The 22,238-nt window shown below is 40.5% G+C and overlaps 1 protein-coding gene across 2 annotated transcripts in view; it reads right to left on the bottom strand.

The window, feature by feature from the left end:
- Positions 1-22,238, bottom strand: part of NME7 (NME/NM23 family member 7) — a 634,381-nt gene that overhangs the window by 312,235 nt on the left and 299,908 nt on the right. For both annotated transcript variants that reach the window (XM_078658324.1, XM_078658323.1), the window contains exons 5-6: positions 14,270-14,320; positions 209-416 (exon numbers count right to left, since the gene is read on the bottom strand). In XM_078658324.1, coding sequence (XP_078514450.1) covers positions 209-416; positions 14,270-14,320 — 259 coding nt within the window. The remainder of the gene's footprint in view (positions 1-208; positions 417-14,269; positions 14,321-22,238) is intronic.

Below are 22,238 nucleotides of genomic sequence, written 5' to 3'. Positions count from 1 at the left end.
ACTAATATCTTTGTGCTGCTACATGCTTTGGGAATAACAACATACGTAACATTTAAAAATGTAGAGAATATATTGTAAATATACAGGAACTCTTCTTGCTGACCTTTAAATCTGCACACAATTTCACTCATTTATGATCCCCATGTATTTACCTTAATTAGAAAACATCCGATTTGCAACACAAAATAAAAACCGAGTCTATACTTACACGTGCGGCTGATGCCACACTATCAGATCCATGAGCAGCATTTTTGGTGCCATCTGTGCCAAATTTGGCTCTGATTGAGTTTGGTGCCTCACTTCGAGCAGTACTTGAGTTTGTAGGGCCCAATAACTTCCTCCAAGCACAGACTGACTCGTCTCCTAAAATCTCCATCGCGATAATTGGGCCGCTGATCATGAAATTTGTAAGATCACTGAGAACAGAAAAAATAGTCTCATTTTAATGAGTGAAAGATTTTCACAGACTGAGTAATAATACAGGTCATATTTTATTTCAAAGACCGTGCGAGGAGTTTGCATTATTCAATACCAATTGATTCATTTGTGTGTCAATACCTAGGTTAAAATTAGAAACAGGCATTAACTTCGGAATTCCTAATTTTCTGTTAGAAAGCATCGTCTTTTTGAAAAGTGCATTTAAAGAAGCAGACACTGTTGCACCAATGTGACGTGTTTCATTCACAACCCTCCTGGTGCACAGAATTCCTCAAAATTGTTGGAAATAATAATTTCCTTCAGTTAAGCCATGGAAGAACGTCGGAAATCCACAGTTTACCTTATCGAAAGAAGGAAGAAAAAAGAATGTAAAAGTTACCTTCTTCTAATGCAAGGTTATTTTACTATGGGTAGAGCCTTTGAATTAATATTGTTAATATTGCTATCAATGTGCCAGATCCAGACACACGTTTTTAGAAAATGTAATGTTTCCCGAACCAATAAAATATAATGAAACATGCACAAAAAGGCAAGATTTACTAACTTGTTTAAAATCCACTCAGCGAAAATGCTTAAATCAAGAGTACATTTGCAACACCACTTCACCCAGTGTATATTACATGAAATAAAACTAACAATGGTGCCCCAGTATAAAACAATACTCAGTAAAATTCAACCCTGCTCCTTAAAAAACACTGGAAGGCTGCACTATGCCATCATGGGCAGCAAAGTGTCAAGATGTTCATTTTCCGAAACAACTTCCGGAAGAAACAAAGAAGCTGTTCTTAATTACACTCTGTCATAATGGAAAATGTGTACAGCTCATCAGTACAAAGAGCTTGAAGCTCATTCAAATTTCTGGCAGATGTACTAGACACTAAAAAAGCAACTTTCTACAAAAGGTCTATGTGTGTGTTCCTTTGAGTAACTGTTTTTAAGAGTAAACCAATGATTTGTTTAATGGTTTAAAGAAATAAGTTTCACCCGACTGAACCAACTGTTGTTTTTTTATTCATATCTTGACAACTGGTTGATCAAAGCTTTCTCTTATCCCAAACTAGTTCAGGCCTTTTGTTGATAGGAGATCTACATTTCAAATTGCTTCTTCACCAGAATATACAGAAATCAGTGTTAACTTCTACATAAACAATTCCATCCTTAGGAGTGGTCCTAAACACAAACAAAGGAAATGTCTCTTTCTCAAGAGATAGTTATTTCCATTCATCAGAATTGCCTGTGTTTTGCATACGATTGCCCAGGTTCTGAGGGATACTGGGTTACCCCATTGTTACTAAACTAAGATATGAATAAAAGCATGCTATTCTTGCGGAGGTATGCTGGTACTAAGGGCACAACTTCTAAAAAAGCTTGGGAAGCTAACTTTAGACCAAAAGGACTATTATTTATTGATAGTGCTTTTTGTCAATCTTGAACCTTAGAAAAAAACTGTGACTTGTGCATATAGATACATGAAATTAGCGCCCTGCAAACCTACAACACATATCCAACTGCCTTGCTGAAGATAGAGAAAAAAATTGATGAAGGGCCATCATCTTGAATTTTTCTCTCTTCACCCATTAGTTCACCTTCTTTAAATGTAAAATAGGACAGGACTCATGCTTGTGGCCTGCCTTTTTTAGTAAAGAAATACCACAAATAGATTGCTTTGTCCCATGGAAGTCTGGGCATTGGTTCTAGCTCAACTTTCTCTAGGACTGTCAATGTCTCCTGAACCCGTCAGTCCAATAATGCAGGTTTTGAACCCCTAAGTGAAATCGGAGGTGGAGAGCTAGACAATCTGAAATCCAGGCAGAGGTTGGACATGCGCCCATTCACCAGCGAAATTGTTGGTGGTGGCAGACTGAAGGAATCATTGCTCTGTTGGAGCCTTCCTGAAGGCAGCAAAAAGTCATCAACCACTACCTTTCCCCAGAGAAGTGTTTTGGTCTCTGAAAGAGCTGCTGCAACTTCTGTTGTTTCTGCTCTAGGTGTTGCCTTTACAAGAAAGGAAAGTATGAATGCTATTTACCCCTGCTGAAGGATCTAAATTGAATACAAAGAAATTCCTTTCTCTTTCAAGCCCAACATACTTTAAAGTCTCAGCTTCTGATTTTATCTTTTGAATTTCCTCTTCGAACTGAGATCGCAAAAGAAATGGTGCATTGAATGGTAACTCTAACATCTCTTGTTGTGCTAGTTAGGGTCCATGATTTCAACCTGAGGCAAGAACATGTCACACAGACTTCATAAAAATATCCACAATAGATAGGTGTGCAGAGTTCTTGCTATACCTATCAGGGTATCAGAAGATAATATTCATTCTTTAATAACTTCCATGAAATTCTTTAGTTTTTCTTTTGGGGGGTTAATCCATAATTTGCCTCAATGTATATATGGTTTGATGTTGAATGTTTGGACCCTGATCCGGAGTGCTGGTAATGGCAAGTTGCTGTCCACTTACCTATAGAAGTAGTGCAAGTGGCCTCCTGAGAGGAAGAGAAGGTGGAATGGTGGTATCTCCTGCCACAAGTAAAAGTGCCTGCAGCCGGTAACATTCTTCACCCAGTTTCCACTTAACTTAGCTCTGATTCAAACCCCATTCTTGTCTTTCAGCATTCTATAAAACATATTTTAACAAATCCCAGAATTTTTAATGGAGGAGTAATCGAGAAGACAAACCACACAGACATCGTGGACATCATTCCTCAACATATTCTCTCCACAGATTGGGCAAAAGAGCTGGCACAGTAGTCATATACAACAGGGAGATGAACACCTCCAAGGAAAGGAAGGGAAAATCTCTCTTCACCTTAGAAAGATGTGTCAAGATGAGGTTTTTGAGCCAGAAATCAACAAAAATGTTGGTGTTAACAGCAATATATAGCTTTATATAGCTTTAAATAAAGTTGGATCATATTGAGGATCTTCCTCACAGTGTGGAAAAAAACCAAACTCCCTAACTGACACCGTGCATGGCATGATGGGATAGTGAGGTCTTCCAATGTTCTTAAAGGAGCAGGTTTACATTTTACTATGGACTTTGTTTTGCATTGGGGCACCATTTCCTGATTTATTATATGTAGTATACACTATTTTAAGTGTTGTTCTCAGTCAAATGTAGTGTTGAGTTAACATTTTGGCAAATTGGATAAAAACAACACTAAATATTGCATTTTGGGTATGTTTCCTTTTATTTGAATCGTTTGAGAAAAATTACATTTTCTAAAGATTTGTTCTGGGATCTTCCATGTAGGCAAAGATATTCTACCTTTTATGAATATCAGAGAGTATCACATGGTGAAGAAGTATAATGATACCATTGTTTTCTGAAAGCTTATTATACCCTTAATAGGAACTAGTTGATTGTTCTCTGTTACCCTGAGAGATCGAGATAGCTCAGCAAGTAAATACCTCTTTTCTAACATATCCGGTAATCTGTAGAAAAAGCACTTGATTTTCCGGGCAATGATGCTCCAAAACTGGGCCCTCACAAAATCTCCACTTTGCGATTTGCAGAAGACATGCCCTTAATATCCAAAACCTTGTGTGGCCTGCAGGCAATAGTAGATCGCTTTCTAAGATTTTGTAGTGATGGAGGCCCTGAATTTAACATTAACAAAACCAAGTTCATGGTATTCAACCCCTACAAAACAGGAAGAGCTAACACATTAGTGCAGGGAGCTGCTTTGGAGCAAGAGTGTGTGTACTTAGGGGTTTGGCTGACACACAAGCTGAACTGGTCCATGCATATTGGTAAGAGCACCCTGAAACTTCAGCAGCAAGATTGTGCTGTGATCAAACTGCGTAAGAAAGCAAAGGACTGTTCCCTCGCTCCTGCAGTGTAGATTGACAATCCAAAAGCAAAAACCTCAGCCATGTATGGGTCAGAGCTATGGGGTTATGCAAGGGTCGATGAGCTTAGTAAGGCAGAATATAGGTTCATCAGGAGTCTATTAAAGCTCCCCAAAAGCGCTCCCCGCCTTCCCCAACTCTTAGATGTTAGTATTTATCCGATCAATTTCAGCTTGATGCTCAGACCCATTTTGTACTGGTACAAGCTCTGGTCTACAGACAGGCTGGAATAATACTGACTAAAGGTACATTTAAGATCTGCTGGTTATGAAAGGATTCCCTAGTTTGCTTACATAAAATGTATGTTCTATGAGACCAGCAGGCCCTCGCACTCCCGATGCAGAATAGTCAGTTTCTCGCAATTTGATCAAAGAATATTTCAAGGAGTATCTAAGGTTGCGAGAACTGAAGGAATAACATAACATAACAAAACGTGTATTTGTAAAGCGCACGTTCACCCAGAGATCTCTTGGCGCTGAATAACAGATGTTCATTGTTACCTAACTCAATGGAACTCATTTTATCAACCTCAGATGGATGAAAGGCTGAGTGTACCCGCTGGGATTTGAACCTGTTACCATGAGGTCAAACACAGGCCCCTGCAATGGCCGCATTAGTCCACTGAGCCACCAGACTGGCAGGATGTCTGACAGATTCATTAAGCTTATTCTTGCCTGTGGGTCATTTCATAATGTTATTCCGTCGTGTTTAGCATTGCAACTCTATTTAAAATGGAGGTAGGGGTTCTTGCATGTAAACAGTGACTGTGTGAAATGAGGGGAGAGATATTATAGCTTTAGCAAGAGCCACTTTTGTAATTCAGTAGATGAAACCTTTCATCATTTGGCTTTCTTTTCTCCTGCCTATGCTCAACCACGTTGAGCCTGTATGCAAGCTCCTGGGTTTTAGTCAATACTCAGTCACATTACAAGCCTTACGATCTGACCCCAGAGAAGTGGTTTTGTTGCAGTGGCCAACTATCTGCATGCAGCCTGGCTCATTTGTAACCGCATTTTTTACTTGTTGAATGAGCAACAGGATCCTGCCAGCTATCCATAATTATGCTATGATCTTGTTGCACACTGTATTCTGCACTTGAACACGACCTATTGTATTTCAACAGATCTGGGGCAGATGATGGGAGATCTCACAGATTCTAAGTGGTAACCTACTAGAAGCTTTCTACGGCCTTGGATATACCTTAATATTCTCCCTACTCCTATCAGTTTGTTATATGTTGAAACACTGACTCAAGCCCGCCCCATTAATGAGCACCTGCACTTCACTTACTTGATTCTTGTCTTTACAATGTAGATACTTTTAAAGATTTTTGTATTGAATTAGGATAAGTGATCAGAATCCCAGTGGGGCTAAGCCTCTCTACAGATTGCTTTTATTGATCTGGGAATGTCTTGTGCAACTTTGATTGTTGTCTTTCTTTTATGTGTATTGGCACTTTATATTGTGACTGATGACACTAGTGTCTTTTGGCATATGTATGATGTTTTTATTGTGGATTTATGGATTTTATATCTGAAATAAACTCAAAATCCCCTTTTTTAAATATAAATATATTTATTAACCCTTAAAAAACTTTACCTCTACCCACCCCTGAACACAAAAAACCCTTATCTTCCTTTACTTCCACGCATACCTGATTCTTAAGTACCCCTTATCTCCCTATACCTTTACCTCTACCACTACCTGCCCCTAAACCCTAAACACCATTAACACCTTTACTTCGGCCCATTCCTGAACCTTAAAAAACCTTACCTCTACCTACCCCTAAACCCTAAAAACACCTCTATCCCTTTACCTCTACCCACCACAAAACCTTTAAAAAGCCCTCACCTCCCTGACACCTAAAAAAGCATCCCTCAACAATTAAACCCTCTTCTAATGACATTAAAAATACTTTGTTATCATATGACTAGGCTTTCCTGTTTTCAGTTTCTATTTTTGGTAAATTCTGGTGGGGTTTTTTCAGTGTTTTCAATATCTTAAAAAACTGTTGTTATCAGTGGTTACACATTTTCGCGCCACGAAAAACAACGGAAAAAGTTTTTTTCCGGTGTTTATGGAACGTTTTGCTTTTATTATTGCTTGCTTTCTGCACTGAAAGAACATGGTATATAGACTGTGTACTTATAGTGTATATGAGGTCCAAATAGATGTTTGCAAATTAATCTTATTGTAGTACACCATACAATACTTCTTCAGTGAGTCTTTGGGTCATGTGCGCTCGCTCTTTCCTTCCCATGTAATCTTCTGTGAAAAGGCCTCTCAGCATTCATAGCCCCTTGGGCTGAGAAACATCAGCTAAGGGTCACAGATGGGATGACTCTTTCTTTGATGCCACATAAAGCACGAAATGATAAATATTTGCGTTTTAGTTGCTGTGCATAAGAAAACAGTGCACCAGAATGGACTAAAAAGTCAATAGCATCCCTCATTAACTCTGAAGATGGTAAAGATGCTTTCAGCATACCATCTAACAAGTGGCAAGGATCTCCTACAGGGAATCACTTCAGCTCGGGTATCAATTTTGACAGGTCACACAACTTTTTTATATACGTAGCTGAATCACTGCAAATACAAACAATATCACTCTAATCTTTGTTGAACTTTGGAAAGAACCTTTTTTGCAGAGCATTACAAGTGACACTGAGTTTGATGCTTTCCAAAAGTTCTTTTGTCATGTTTTCACCACTATCCCAGATGCTTGGTGATATATATACTTGTCACTATACCTTGCATTGAAAGTTTAAAGCCTGAGGTGTTGGCAATTCACCTACTATCAATACTGACCCACTAGAAACTATGGTCTGATGTATTAAGGGTTTTTACCCATTCTCTGTGGGTAAATGTGATGACACATATTAGGAAAGAATGTTATGAAACCAGCCATTTTACCTATCAGTGAAAGAATCAAATGCAACCAAAATATCAAATATGAGTTTGATATTTTCTGATTCTCTACAGTTTATAAAATAATTAAACTAGACCTAAAACATGAAACTAAACCCTGCATCTTTAGACCAAAGGCCACAAAACAAAAAAAAGTAAAAGGAAGAAGAAACAATATTTTAGTGGCATCCCTAAAGATCAAAACTCAAGCAGAATAATGTTAGCCAGTCTTCCTTACTGCTAGCTTGTATAACAAAGTTACATTGTATTGACACCTTCAGGAAGAATAAAATAACTCTTTCACTCTCTTTTGCCTTTCTTTGAATGGCATTTAGTTTGTGGTTGTGCAGTTGTTTTTCAGTGTTTATATGTTTTCACTGGTGTGGGCTATTTATCTTTCAGTGGGGTTTTATCAGTTATTATAGGTTTAAACCTAAAACCCCACAGCCTACATATGACATTATGAGTGAGCAGGATTTATTTTCAAATTACTGTTAATCACTTTACCGTTTTTCAGAAAGTGAACTTTTACTTTTACATTGATGAAATTAGTTTTATTCTTTTTATATTATCTATAGTTTTCCTATTCCCGTAGGGCCATGCTTTACATTTGAAAAATAAATAAGTAAAATAGCGGCCTTTACAGGCTGTGGGGTAGCCATCAACCACCTTCTAGTGGACATATTAATGTTATCTCCAAGAAGAGCAGCATCCATAATAAAATAGACCACATAACAGTACATTGTTGATCAGCAGAATTTTATCCTACTGCAATGCTAGCATATATATGTCAGAAAATTAATTATTTTGAGTCAAATATATCAACATCATACTGCCTACTGTATTGTCAAACAGCACCTCGTCCCGTCCCCAAGAAAGCCTGATGAAGAGAACACCGCCTGGAGAGCACCAACTGCCCGATGGAGGGTCAAGGCCCTAGATTTGTGCACATTTCAAATCTATCTAAACCTCTTATGTTTCTCGGGTACATGGAGAATTATTTCAGTGATAAATGGGATGTCATGAGTGTAAATCAGACACATTTTTGCTGCCAGTGCCATATGAGTTTGATTATTCATGGAAATTGTATTTTTCAGTTATAGAAATCCTAATGGACCCTTACCTCCATTTAATAATATGAACGCAAATAAGCACCACCAAATACAAAGCGTGGGCTGAACAGTTATACATTTACATTTACGAAACCTTCTTTATTAGAATATTGGAATGTTGAGAGCTCCATTGAAGACAAAAGCACAGCAGTGCCATATATGAACTGGTTTAGGCCTGCTGCTCTCCACATTTCAATGTCCCAATACACAGCCTCTGCCTTTCTCTTTCCCCTGCCTCTTAAAAACATATTTAAAGCGAAAGGCAGAGGCAATGCAGGAGGACACAGGCAGCCTTCACCCTTGCTTCCTCCTGTAGCTCAGTGGCACGAGGGCTTCAGAAGGAGAGAGAGTTGAATGATGCTCAGCTCCTGGATCTCCCTGGCTTGGCTGAACTGCACGCACTGTTAGCTGTAGAACATTCACAGCAAGAGCTGTGGAACAAAGGCTTCGGAGCCCAAGGGGGATATCAACCCCCTCGAGGTCCAAAAGGCCTTTGTGTTTTTAATTAGAACATTCTAATGGGGCAGAATTTTCTCATAGGTTTATAGACCCCGTATTTGGGCTTTAACTGGCCTTAAAGGTCTGCTCTCGTGGAATGGCCCTCGTCGAAGGAGCAGGCCTTTAATGGTAGGGATAGCCCACAATGGCAGCATATAAAGCTATATTAAGCACTTTGAGGAAGGCAATTATACAGAACAGCTTTCAACAGATGAATGTAAACAATGCTATTTACTCAAACATTGCCACACTAACACCATTTAAACACACAGTTCCTTACAATACACTTTATAGATGAGTTTTCAAAATAAGTTTTCTGAATTAAGACTGAGTTCTTCCAGTAAAACTGCGTAACTTACTCTTACGTAAATTAAACCAACATTGTCAACTGCTGCAAGTCCCTGACTACTCTACATACTTAAGTCTGAGTAACATAAGGATTCTTCGGTTTCCCATTAAGTTGCACTTGTGGGCGTTCCCAGGGTAGCTAAAGGAGTCATTCACACCCATTCAAGTGTATTTTCTTTTTTGTTGCAAACATTTTAAGTGTATTTCCCACACTTATCTATACACCAAAGTTACAACTTGAAGATACAACTGTTAGTAAATAAGACCATCAGTCATTCCAATGTTTACCCAGGTGGCTGAAGGAAGAAATGACATCAGGGAAAAACTATACAAGAGAATAAACGAATTCTAAACCAATTCTAAAATGAGCACTAAAGGGGTACACATTACATAGTCATGAAATATACAAACGTAGGGATATGAAAAAATGTAGTAAATTTCATACACCGAGGACTGTTTCTTAAGACTGTAAGTTATACCTCTGTAGGAAGAGTATCAGAGTATGTTAGTGGATGCCCCAAAAGGCATAAAGTAAGAACAGATTCAGAGGCTAATGTTGTGTTTGCAGGGCACTGGAACCCCTACACTTACTGCAGGACAACCTAAATATGGAGTAGAAACCACTGGATGGATGTCCACTGTAACAATAAACATAGAGTGGAGGAAACTCAGCCAGAGGATCGTACTTTGTATTTTGGGTTTCCTCCAGAAATAAGAGGATGTTCAGTTTTCTACAAACTGCAGATGAGGCCCTTTGGTTGTACTAAGAGAGTGAAAACGTAATCTTGTATTTGCAATTGAGGCCCCGATTTTAGGTCGAGCTGGTGTAAGCAGCGCGAAGCGCTGCGTCCAGCGAAGCCTCTATTGTTATCCACTTGCTGGGAATGTGCACGCGCAGGAGATGGGCACGCGCAGGGCCGTTTGCGATTTCAGTATGTGTGCGCGCATGTACACCCATGCGCCCTGCACATCTCCTGCCCCACTTCCAGAGCAAGTCAGCCTCCTGCAATCAATCACACACAGACACACATGCAGACACACGCGCACACACACACACACCCCGCAACTTTCACACATGTTTCTTTATTTACCCCAAAGCTCCCCGCTTCTATTCCCTCTCTCTGCTCTACCTCCCCCGCCTTCTCACCGGTCCCCGCTCTTTCTCTGTCCGTCGCCTCTTCTCCGACATCAGCAAGCGAAGAAACGGCAAAGAGCGCTCTGCGCCTGCGTGGAAGTGTGTGCGCCTGCCTTACGTCACTCAGCGGCTGTACCGTACAGCAGACATATTTACCACCACAGGGGCAGCCCTAACCACCTGAACCAGGGGCTGAATTAATTTCTGCAACCAAGGGTTCTGATGTGTACAGCAAACATTAACAAATCATAACAATACTAATAATGAAAAAAGCAGAAAAAAAGAGATATTTTGGCCCATGAAAGAAAGTAAATAAAAAGATGTGCGTGTAATTATAGAAAAATACAAAATTTTGGCAAACACATAGAGGTTACATAAACACAAGAGTTCTAAAAACCATGTAAGAACTCCTATACACAAAACAATGTGTCCTCCTTAATTTGTGGCCACAGTAGCGTCAACGGCGTTTCGACCGTTGTCATAAATACATGGTCATCCTCAGGACAATGTGTTAACTGAGCTTTTGAATATCCAATCTATAATACACAAAACACTTTATTCACACATGGGCCAAATGTAGAGACTAACAAACTCACTAAAAGAAGAAGAATCGTGCTCACTCTTTGAGGAGTTCTTACATGGTTTTTAGAACTCTTGTGTTTATGTAACCTCTATGTGTTTGCCACGTGTCTGGTTTTGTATATGTTTCACAATGTTTCTGTTATACCGACAACAAATCTGAGCTTTATATGATCTTTTAAATCTTAATAAATTTTGTATTTTTCTATAATTACACGCACATCTTTTTATTTACTTTCTTTCATGGGCCAAAATATCTCTTTTGTACAGCAGACAGTCACAGGCCGCATCCATTGACCCGTACGGACAACTGCCCTTTTCTATTCTCTACCCCCGCCTTCCTTTCAAGGGTCACCTTCCTGACCATGCTTGTTACATAAACAGCCTGGTTTGCAAAATGTGGACTGTGGCGTAAAGGTCATGTTCCCTGCTGCTGCAGTTCCAGCGTCAAGGCACAGTATGTAAGAAGGGTTGTGAATGAGGGGCGCGTATGGGGTATTGCTATCAATCATGCAGCAGGTGCAGACGCACTATGCACTGGAGGTGTGACGAGCCCATTGCACCCCACGAAGCCTCATTTTCCCTCAATGTAGTTGGCTGCTACTCTGGGTGTGCATCACGAAGCACACACACTCGCAGCCAGGGGTTGCTGTGAGAGGGAACAGGATATGGCGTAACGGCCAAAGCAGCCGGCTTTGAAATTAGGGTGCCAAGTTAAAGTCTCAGCATCGGCTCAACATCCTGTGATTCTGAACAAATCATTTAATCTTTTCCTATCTAAAACAAAAGGTGAGCGTGTGCTTGTGTCATGTAGCTGTTGGTTTTCATGTAAAGAAGCCCTCCTTGGTTCGAGTAATCAACTACACACAGAGTAGTCTGTTGTCTCCTCATTCGACTCCCCCCCCACTCTGCCCACGCTGCTGCAAATGGTTCCCACAAGCCCACTCAGTAAGGGTGTGCCGTGTGTTTTTGGAAAATATTTTTCTTCTTTGTCTCGCTTTATTTTTCTGATTTTAATTTGTATACTGTAAGCAGCTCACCGGGCCGTGAGAGGCGGTGATGAGGGTGGAGCCAGTCAGCCCCTTCACGAAGAACTGAAACCAGACCGAGCTCGGCTGCCAAGCGAAACCGCTCCGCCTCCACGTCCTCGCTTACCCCGGGCTACTAGTGATGTACGCTCTCCAGAAATGCAGCTAGTGCAGAAATCAGTGTGCAGATAGAAACTCACGGATTCAGATGCTCACGGGGCAAGTGCTCTCTAGAAACCAGGTAATTATAGGCACTTTTTGTTTTCCCCATAGTTTATTAGTAGGAAAAGCTTTGGCCATTAGGTCTGACTTGGATTTGAAGTCACGATTAAAATATTAAAAGCGCCTGCTGCAACGAAAGGTATTATGTTTTTTTAGAAAGAATCCATGTACGAGATAAGGAATTGATTGTTGGAAAACTCAGTGCACTTTTGATATGTAAAAAAGTCCCTCATGCCCTGGAAATGAAGCACTAAAGGAGCGGGATAGGTAACAACAGCCCCTGTACGCCTCTCGTCTGTCAAGCCAGGCCCAAAATGCCTTGGTAAAGGCAATAGCTTTGTGTGTGTGAATGAATTGTGAAAGTTTAAGCAGTTTGCATTATGCTTGGTGTAGAATGAGGGTGGGGGCAATGCCGGTCCAGGAGGGTTTATTCCATGCCAGTCTTTAGGGATATCAACATAAGACGGATTTAAATGCAAATAAGTTCAGTTGGACAACATTGCCTTATCATTGGTTAACCTAAAATCTGGCAGGTATCTCGTTTTTACACTGCACTCAATGCAACATACATTCCAGATACCACTCAGTGCCACATAATTACATGCCACATAATTACACTGCACTCAATGCAACATACACTCCAAATACCACTCAGTGCCACATAATTACACGCCACATAATTACACTGCACTCAAAGCGACATACACTCCAAATACCACTCAGTGCCACATAATTACACGCCACATAATTACACTGCACTCAATGCAACATACACTCCAAATACCCATCAGTGCCACATAATTACACGCCACATAATTACACTGCACTTAATGCAACATACACTCCAAATACCACTCAGTCCCACAAAATTACATGCTACATAATTACACTGCTCTCAACGCAACATACACTCCAAATACCACTCAGGGCCACATAATTACACACCACATAATTACACTGCACTCAATGCGACATACACTCCAAATACCACTCAGTCCCACAAAATTACATGCCACATAATTACACTGTACTTAATGCAACATACACTCCAAATACCACTCAGTGCCACATAATTACACGCCACATAATTACACTGCACTCAATGCAACATACACTCCAACTACCACTCAGTGCCACATAATTACACGCCACATAATTACACTGCACTCAATGCAACATACACTCCAAAAAACCACTAAGTGCCACATAATTAAACACCATTTAATTACACTCTACTAAATGCAAGACACACTCCACACAATTTCACTCAGTGACACATAATTATATACTACATAATTACAATGCACTCAATGCAAGATACACTCCAAACAATACCACTCAGTGCCACATAGTTACACGCCACATAATTACACTCTATCTATCGCATCACCACAGCATCACTCAGCACCACCACAGCATCACTCAGGGGCACCACAACATCACTATGCGCTACCACAGCATCACTAAACGCTACAGCATCACTTGTCGCAACCTCAGCGCCACCACAGCATCAATCTGTGCAACCATTCAACAACAACTGGTTCTAATATGTTCTCTCAATGTTTCAAGCTTTATTACAAATGTCACAAAAATATGTTAATATTTCACTTCTGTTCTTGGATTTTCGTCATAATAAAATACACTGAACATAATCTTCACAAACGTTATTTACAAAAGTTTAAGCTATTGCCATTATAAATTACAATAACTTTTATTTAAGTATTAATTATTTAAAAAAAATAAAAACAATTGTTATTTGTAATATCAATACATCTAAGTCACGTAAATGCAACACATATTGCATTTCAAATGCTATAGGTGTTACATTTGCGAACGTTAAAAGTATTGGCATTGTAAATGACAAAACTCTTAATTTCGCGATTTTCAAAACCAACACATAAATAAAAAATGTGTCATTTACAATACCAATAGCTCAAACTTTCCTAATGGGAGACCTATTGCATTGCCAATGCTTGTTGTAGTGGCCACTAATCATTCGACAAAAGCGAAAAGACAGAAACATTCACTGGATGTAAAGTCAGATGATTTATTAAAGTACACAAGTGTGACATAAAAGATCAGTCTTCCTTATGACCATCACTTTTTATTATCATTCAAAAGATGTACTGACATAAAACACACATGCTTACTTGAAAAATGTTTTTGCTTGGTGTTCCACATAGAAATCCACTGCTTCTTTCCTATAAAAAAGAAAATAAATACCTTAACGATGTGCTATTACTGTAGAATTATGTAAAGTAATAATGTACAGCACGACTGAATGCATAGCTACTACAATTGCATGACAGACACTGACTATTTGTAGAAACAACATTGGCTTTCGGGAAAAAGGGAGCACCTTGTTTTTATGTGTCACCTAAAAAGCGCATGTGTTGTGTCTTCGAGACATGCTGTATCTACTCTGTGTGCTTACAGCCCACCCATTGCTTTTAATTTATTGCTCTGTGTGTCCTTCACAAAGGCTTGCTTTCCTGTGGTCAATGTTGATTATATGTCCCTAATTTTGTGTGTCGACTCCGCCCATGGAGCATCCCCCTATTACTTGTAGGCTTGCTCATTTGTGCATGTAGGTTTGTTTAAGCAACAATTTTTTGGGTTGTTTCTGCCCATGTTTTCAAAATATTGGCTTTTGTTTCTGTACGCATTCACCCGACAGGAGTTCATTTGTTGCACTGCTAATAAACAAACGAATTGGCATTCTGCATTTGTCATTTTGTCTCCGTTTTGCTTATTTTGCTAAAGAGCGTCATGTATTTAAATTGGGGGGTTTTGTAGGCACAGAGAGAACCAATGCAGAATCTCTAACCTGGTACCCCAGTTCTAAGTCAGCAGCTCTGGATGTTACACCACATCCTCTCTCCAAAATTGCTGGGCATAGGTGTCAGTGTGTTTGTCTGGGACTAGCCCACTTTCGTTATTTATGTTTTTTATTGCTTGAAGCAAGTTGCCGGTGGCAGAACCTGCTTCCTTGGGGCTGTGTGCAGAAGCGTGTCAGGCACAGAACTGCTTCTGGCTGGTTTGAGTATACGATCGCTATCGACTGGCTTCATTGTTAAACCCCTGCCCATAGATTTTCATGTTGTGCAGCTGCCGAGAGGTCTGCACTCTATTGTCTATCCTTCCCCATCCTCACCCACTGTCCCCTGGGATGCTCAGAAGCATGCGCTCAATGAAAGAAAGGGAGGGGGAGATGCATATGTCAGATCCAATCGAGTTTGCAAAAGCAATGTGTTCTCTTGAATCGGCATTAACACTGCGCACCCTAAATATGTCTCATCTTTCCAACCGGACCTAATTTAGGGGGAGCACCTATGCCGCCATTCAATTTAATTCTGCATTGTGAGGATTAAGCAACATAGGCTCGTATTCAACGCCACCCTTTGGAGCGATTGCCTCCCTGTTGTGACCATCTGAAATATTATGCATTTATTTCCCGTCATAATGTTGATGAGCTATTAGGCCGCTGACACGGGCCCAGGCATTTGCACTGTGCAGTGATCCATGTTTATTAACTTCAAAGGGCATCACCAGTCGGAGCAGTGCCTTCTGTAAACAACACATGCAGCCACCTCTCGGGTGCAACCTACTGCCTGGTCTATGGATGGCTTACCTTTTAGCGCACAAGACTGGTTCAGAAATGTATTGTAAATAGAAAATATGCACAGATTACATATTAAGGAGTGGAGACCCATACCCAAGGCTGCTCAATTTCCATGGCATACGCGAGCAGTAGGTACGCGTGCAATTAATTGCATATATTTATAATTGTAACTGCAAAACTACAAATCCCATAATGCCGTTTGCTGTGGGCTAAAACGCTCTTATTTATCTCCGGTTTCTTATGCCTGCTTCGTAACCCAGTGCGCCGCGGCCAAGTAAAAGGGCCTACTTGAAGTCTAAGCATGCGGGCACGTGCTCTCCAACAAAGACTGCAGTTATTATTTCCTTCAGGGGCCTTGAAGACTTGTCTTTGAGACATACTGGATCAGTGGGCTTACAACATGCCCATTGCTTTAAGTTTGTTGCTTTGCGTGTCCTTCGCAAAGGCTTGCTTCTCTGTGGTCAATGTTGGTTATATGTCCTTTTTGTGTGTCGACCCCTCTCAAGCAGCATGCCCCTATTATCCCACGTGAGTCCTCTGTGTCACTTCTGCCTGAAAAAAATGCTTTTGTGCTACATTTGTTTATTTACCAATCCAACTCATATTGGGACATAAAAAACAATAAAAGCAAAGCCATTGCGAGACCTATTGACTTTGTCAATGCTTGTTGTACTTGGCGACCAAAGGAGTGCATCCACTGGTGGCTTGGGACTCTGCCCTCGTTTCTGCTTCTTTATTACGCTTCTAATTGTGAAAAATAAATTATTAGTCACTATTAGTATAATAAAAAGGCTGATCGACCGAGGGTCAAGCAGCAAGCTGTATGAGTCAGTGAATCTGTCCAATAGCTGGTGCAAGCATATTGAGACACGTGTGCCAGCCACCACAAAGATTGCCCAGGAGTGGCACAGTCAAGGCCTTAGCCTTTGTATGTAGCTGCAGCATAGCCATGGGTGCTTTAAGTGTCAGCCCTGTAGTGCCGTGGGCTACAAATTTATGAGGCTGTCACCTTACCCTCTATAATCTCATCATAGGGTGGGATCAGGAACCTCACTCACTTCAACTTACCATGTAACGAGTTGGGGAAGGTGATGTGAAAAAGCAAGAGGCTAAAAGCTGAAGCAAGTGCAGTGCAAACAGTGCTGAAATTGGAACTGTTTTACTCCAGGAACCCATAAATTGGGGATAAAGGTGTGGCAGAGGAAAGAGGGTGGAATTACAGGGGGAAAAGCTTGAAAAGCAGTCTGATGGTGATGTTATGCATTTATTAATACAATCTGCTGCAAAGACATAAAGAGGCTGCATTTTAAAATATCTTACAGGGTTCAGACACTTACTGCAGCTTTGTGTGCCGAGCAATTTTGAGAGATTATGATAGCAGTAAGATAATTCTGGTGGTTAATGCAGTTCTGGGACAGTTCGGTGTTTTGTCCAGTCACAGTTTTGAATCATAAAGTAGCATGGAGTGTTAATGTGCTTGTTGCAAAGCAAATTGTGTGAAATGCAGATCACAGATTTGTATTTTATGGAAATAGGCAAGTGAGATACCGCTTTTGACATTGAGATCATTCTGTTACTTCAAGTACATAAGTTGCATGCCTTATGGATCATATGTTTCGTTTATTACTCAATCTGTTGTTAATCTAAGTTTGCATAGACGAGTTCCTTTTGGAACTAATAAAAGCTTGTTAGCACAGATATCAATCACTGTGTTTGTTTTATATCCAGACTTTGTGTTTCTCACCCTTTTTCTCTTAACGTATAATGAATATCTACAAGTATAGACATTCCTACAACTTATAACCATAACTGTCATGTAACATTTCCTGTACATTGATTTACACACTTGTATGATTTATTGTGTCTGTATGTTATGTAAAGCGTTCTGACATCCTACACTCGGATGAGCAGCCCTACAAAAGAACTAATACAATGCTTGTGCTGCCACATTAACAGTAATTTTTGGAAAATTGAACCCACGTCAAAATGCTGGCACACTAGAGGTAATTCTTGACACAACGGACACCTGTGGGAAAATGCCGGCGCTGGCATACTACAGGTAATTCTTGGCATATGAGAGGACAACGATGGCTTAAGGAGAACATGAAGGAGGCAGGCAACAATGGGAAAATGCTGGCCCAACACACTAGAGGTAATGTGTTGTACACATGGGTAATCTATGGCATATAGATGAAATCAATCGGTGTCAATAATTGGGTACTGGCATATTATATGTAATTCTGTGTAATTCATGCATAAGGGGGCACCGAAGACAAAATGTGGGTCCTGGCACAATGGAGATAATTATTGCCATATGAGGGATTACTCATTGCACATTTTGAACAAAATAGTGTTAACCTCTGGGGAGCATTAGGTTTCATTTACTTGGCACACCATGAAAGTACTTAAACACTTGAGAGCCATTGTAGACTATATGTTTTTTACAGAAAGGTTTGTGAAAGATATGCATTCAAATGCACTATTTGGCAATTATTATGCCTCACCACTTCAAAAAAAAAAAAAGAAAAAAAATCACCACTTTCAAAGCTCACCAGTTGTCACTGATCCAAGATACAATTATTGTGACAGTTTAGAACTATTCTGCTCCACCCCCAGCCATTAATACAGAAGATCTGCAAGCAGAACGTTTTAGCTGGCAAAGAGATAAAAGTACCTGAATGGTGACTTCTACTCGGAATCAAAGGGTCTCTCCTATTCATACCACCTGCTAGCAAGACTCAAATCGCTTCCTACAGCTGTTTATCTGAGTTGTGGGCAGATAGCATGGAGCGTGCCTTTATAGACACCATAACCAGTTCTTCCACAGAGGCGCACACCCTCATAAGTTCCTGTATCAAACAAGCCTACTACTGATGTGATGTCCCAGCTGATGGCAGATGGAGAGAAAGCAGTATGTTGGGATTGGGAAGGCCATTGATTAGGAGTAAGACAGTCACTATAAAGGTAACTTACTCCTACTATTACATCCTTGCTCTCACTTACCAATGCTTAGACTCCCTAACAAGATACAGGGTGGAGAAGAAGACATCTGTAAGACAACTCCTTTGGGCAACCAAATCCCTCAAGATTGTTTGTCCGACTTGTGAGAAGATGAACAAAGACTGCAAGTGTCTTTAGAAAGCATATTAGGGATCCCATGTAGCCACCCAGAAGACGGCTATATTAAGGAGCATCGGATATGTAGGGTGTAGATTATATTTGTTTTATGTGGTTGATTTTATCCTTTATTTATTGTTGGAGTGTACTTTATGGCATATAAATTATTTTCTCCATATTTATCTCTCAAACCCTTGCACTGATGGAACGAAGGTCACTTTATTTTTTTGTACTGTATGCTGTTGTTTTGTTAATTGAAAACTCCCTGTTCCTTGGACATTGTTTAGGGTTCTCTGATCTCTTGCTGGGGAGGAATCTCTTATTGTGCCTATTTAATTGCAAAAGAAAAAAAATATTTTATTTATATATTGGTGATTTCCTGATTTATGTGGACTTCCGAGATCATAAATAAATAAACTTGACTTAAACGTGACTGAAGACGGCTCTGAAGAAAACTGGCTGGGAGAATGCAAAAGAGCTTTTTTGGCTCTAGTACAATGTGCAAGAGTAAGCGAAAGAAACAAGTAGTGTACATTTTAGATCCATAAAGTTTAGAATCTTGCAGTGGTGGACTTAGAGACGTTTTTCTGTGCATCCATACTAACAGGAATAAGGAAGGAATTATCAGAAGACCAAAGTTTGTGAAGCACGTCTGCTGATGAAGCATAGTGGGTTAGATGGATCTTTGAGGATGGGGAATTGAGCTAACACTTTGGGAACAGGATTGCGATGTATCCAAAGTATTACCTTGTCATAATGGAACATTATGTATAGCTTTGAAGTTCATATTGTCTTCAGTACATGCTGACATGCCGTGTGGTAATGAGGGAAATCAAGGAGCACATTGTCTGGGAGAGCAGAGTATGCTGGTAGGAGACTATGGGGTAAAACACCTTGGGCATACCCTGGGATAGTATTTGTGTTTAGACACAGTAGGCCTCCCGAGCAAGAGAAAATGATGTAGTAAGTCCTCGTGCTACATTTCATGGTCTCATTTGAGAATGAAAATGATTGCCCTCACCTGACCAAGCCAATTACTTAAAATAAGGCATGACATAATTGTCATAGTAAGAAAGAAGACAAAAACCACGCAGTCAACAGTCCAGACCCATGGATCAAAGAATGGTCCAGTGACCATAGAGAAGACATGTCTCACCTGCATTTCTCATTAGGCTTTCTACAAACTTGTAAGGTGGAATGTGCTTCTGGGGTTTTTAATGAACTTGGTCTTTTTGGCTGTCTCTCACTGTGGCAATTGAAGGCACTGAACAGTACCACGAGGAACGAGGCATTAAATTCCCCACAGAGAGAAGTAAAACAGTTATCCAAATCCTCTGCAATTTCCACTTCTTTCTCTGCTAGTTCCAATCTCTCCATCCCATTCACGTTACACCTCTTCTCTTTCCTGTGAGGTCCACAACTTCTGCTAATTACTCTTCCAGTTTGCCATCAGGTTACTCTAGTAATGCCTCTTCCTCTTTCGTTCCACCTTATGCCCCCACATTTTTGATGTGCTATCAACGGCAAAACCAGACCTACACTTCATAAGCTTGGCTTGGGAACAATGCTCGCCAGAAGCAATCCCACCAAGATATCAAAAACGTAAATGCAACTGGCAATGGAAGGTTAGGGGATGTTTTGCAGGAATCTTCACAGAATCAATAAAGACCATAAATACAGTAGCTATACTCTTAACAGACTGCAAATCCCTACTGTTCCATTGTACATCACTGCTACCTTCTTGTGTGTGTTCCCACTTACCTACAAACCACCAACAAACAATGGAGCTTTGACAGATGCACTTCTGGAGAGCAACTTGAAATACCATCTAAATTACACCAGCCTCTGCATCTGTGTGGTATGGACATCTGCTTCAACAAATCTTCCCTACCTCAACCAAGAATCATACACTAACCTATAAGGAGCAAAATCAGAAGGAGCTGCAATCGAACACCAGTGGAAGAAATCTAGAAGCATGCTTGACAAAACTCACATCCCAAGACTCAACAGTTCTATAAAAACCTCCACCAAGAAAGCAAAAAGACATTTGCCATTTACAGTGCCAAGTGCCCCACTTAGGAAATCCACAGGGTAGTCACAGAAATTCAAGGGATTTCTGTAAGACCATCAAAGATCACTCTGTGGCCACAGCTAAGATGTTGGATGTCATCTTGCCAACAGTCTAATTCACAGCTGTCTGAAGCCAAGACTGAGGTTTATAATGTAATGTGGACTTGTAGAGCGTGAAATAATCACATGCAAGGGTATCCAGGTGCTGAGTAGGTGCAGGGAGACGTAGATTTATTCGAACAGCCAGGTCTTCAGTCTCCTACAGAAATTCAGGATTGTGGTGGCTGCTCTAATGTCCTGGGGGAGGGTGTTCCTGGTCTTTGCTGCCAAGTACTAGAACGGCCAGCCTCCAGTTTTGCTCCTACAGATGTGGGTTGTGTGCGAGAGCCAGGGAGGCTGAGTGGAGGTTCTGGGATGGTCGGTGTAAATGGAGACAGTGACTGAGGAATGCGGGCCTGTCTTGTACAGTGGTAGTGGTAGTGATCCCTACAGTGGTGGGGAGCACACAGTGTTGTTTAAATACCCCTCACACACCAACAGGCCCCTTGGTGTCATGCTTCATCATCGGGGTCTTCGCACCCCTCTACGGGATGCGGCGTGCTGCGACTCACGATACGTAGGAGCACTGAAAGTGGACTATGTGTTGATGTGTGTGAAGGAATTAAATGTGAGTGGTGAGGTGAAAGACAGTGATTGTTAAAAGATACCTGGCTCGTAGGAGAAAAAATAATTAAAAGTTTTTATTAAGCCCTCGGCGGGTATCGTTAAAAAAGTGCAGAGTGAGGTTGTTGGTACTATTTAGGGTACATCAACCTCTCAAGTGCGTCGACATGTTTCGGAGTAACAAGGACTCCTTCTTCAGGACGAGATGTGCACTAATATCTCCACCTTACTCACATACGTGTAGATGTCAAAATGTGCTCTACAAAAAAATTGGAATAGGTGAAATGTACCTAATCGTGTTATATGGATGTAGTCTGTTGCGCCCAGTTGGCGTGGTTAATGCAGAACCTGTGGATGAAAAAACACCATGTAATATAACATCACTATTTTGACATAGAAAAACCTATGTAAATACACAGGAGGGTGACGGGGAACCAAAAATAAGGTCCACAGCCCTGTAAAAGAAAAAGACATAGACAAACATATAGACTAGGACACACATGAATTGATATGATCGCCATTGGAATCCCTTGGATTAAAAATGTGGGAAGAAAACATATTATTGAGAAGATATACAGTTCTTACTTTTTGATAAGGGCTAACTGGCCTCATGAGCCAAGGCGTGGTATTGGGGGTTCTTTTGTCTT

Source organism: Lissotriton helveticus, chromosome 8 (genome assembly GCF_964261635.1).
Source record: "Lissotriton helveticus chromosome 8, aLisHel1.1, whole genome shotgun sequence".
Taxonomy (NCBI): Eukaryota; Metazoa; Chordata; class Amphibia; order Caudata; family Salamandridae; genus Lissotriton; species Lissotriton helveticus.
The sequence above is the reverse complement of the archived record's forward strand: the minus strand, read 5'-3'. Positions and strand labels throughout refer to the sequence as shown.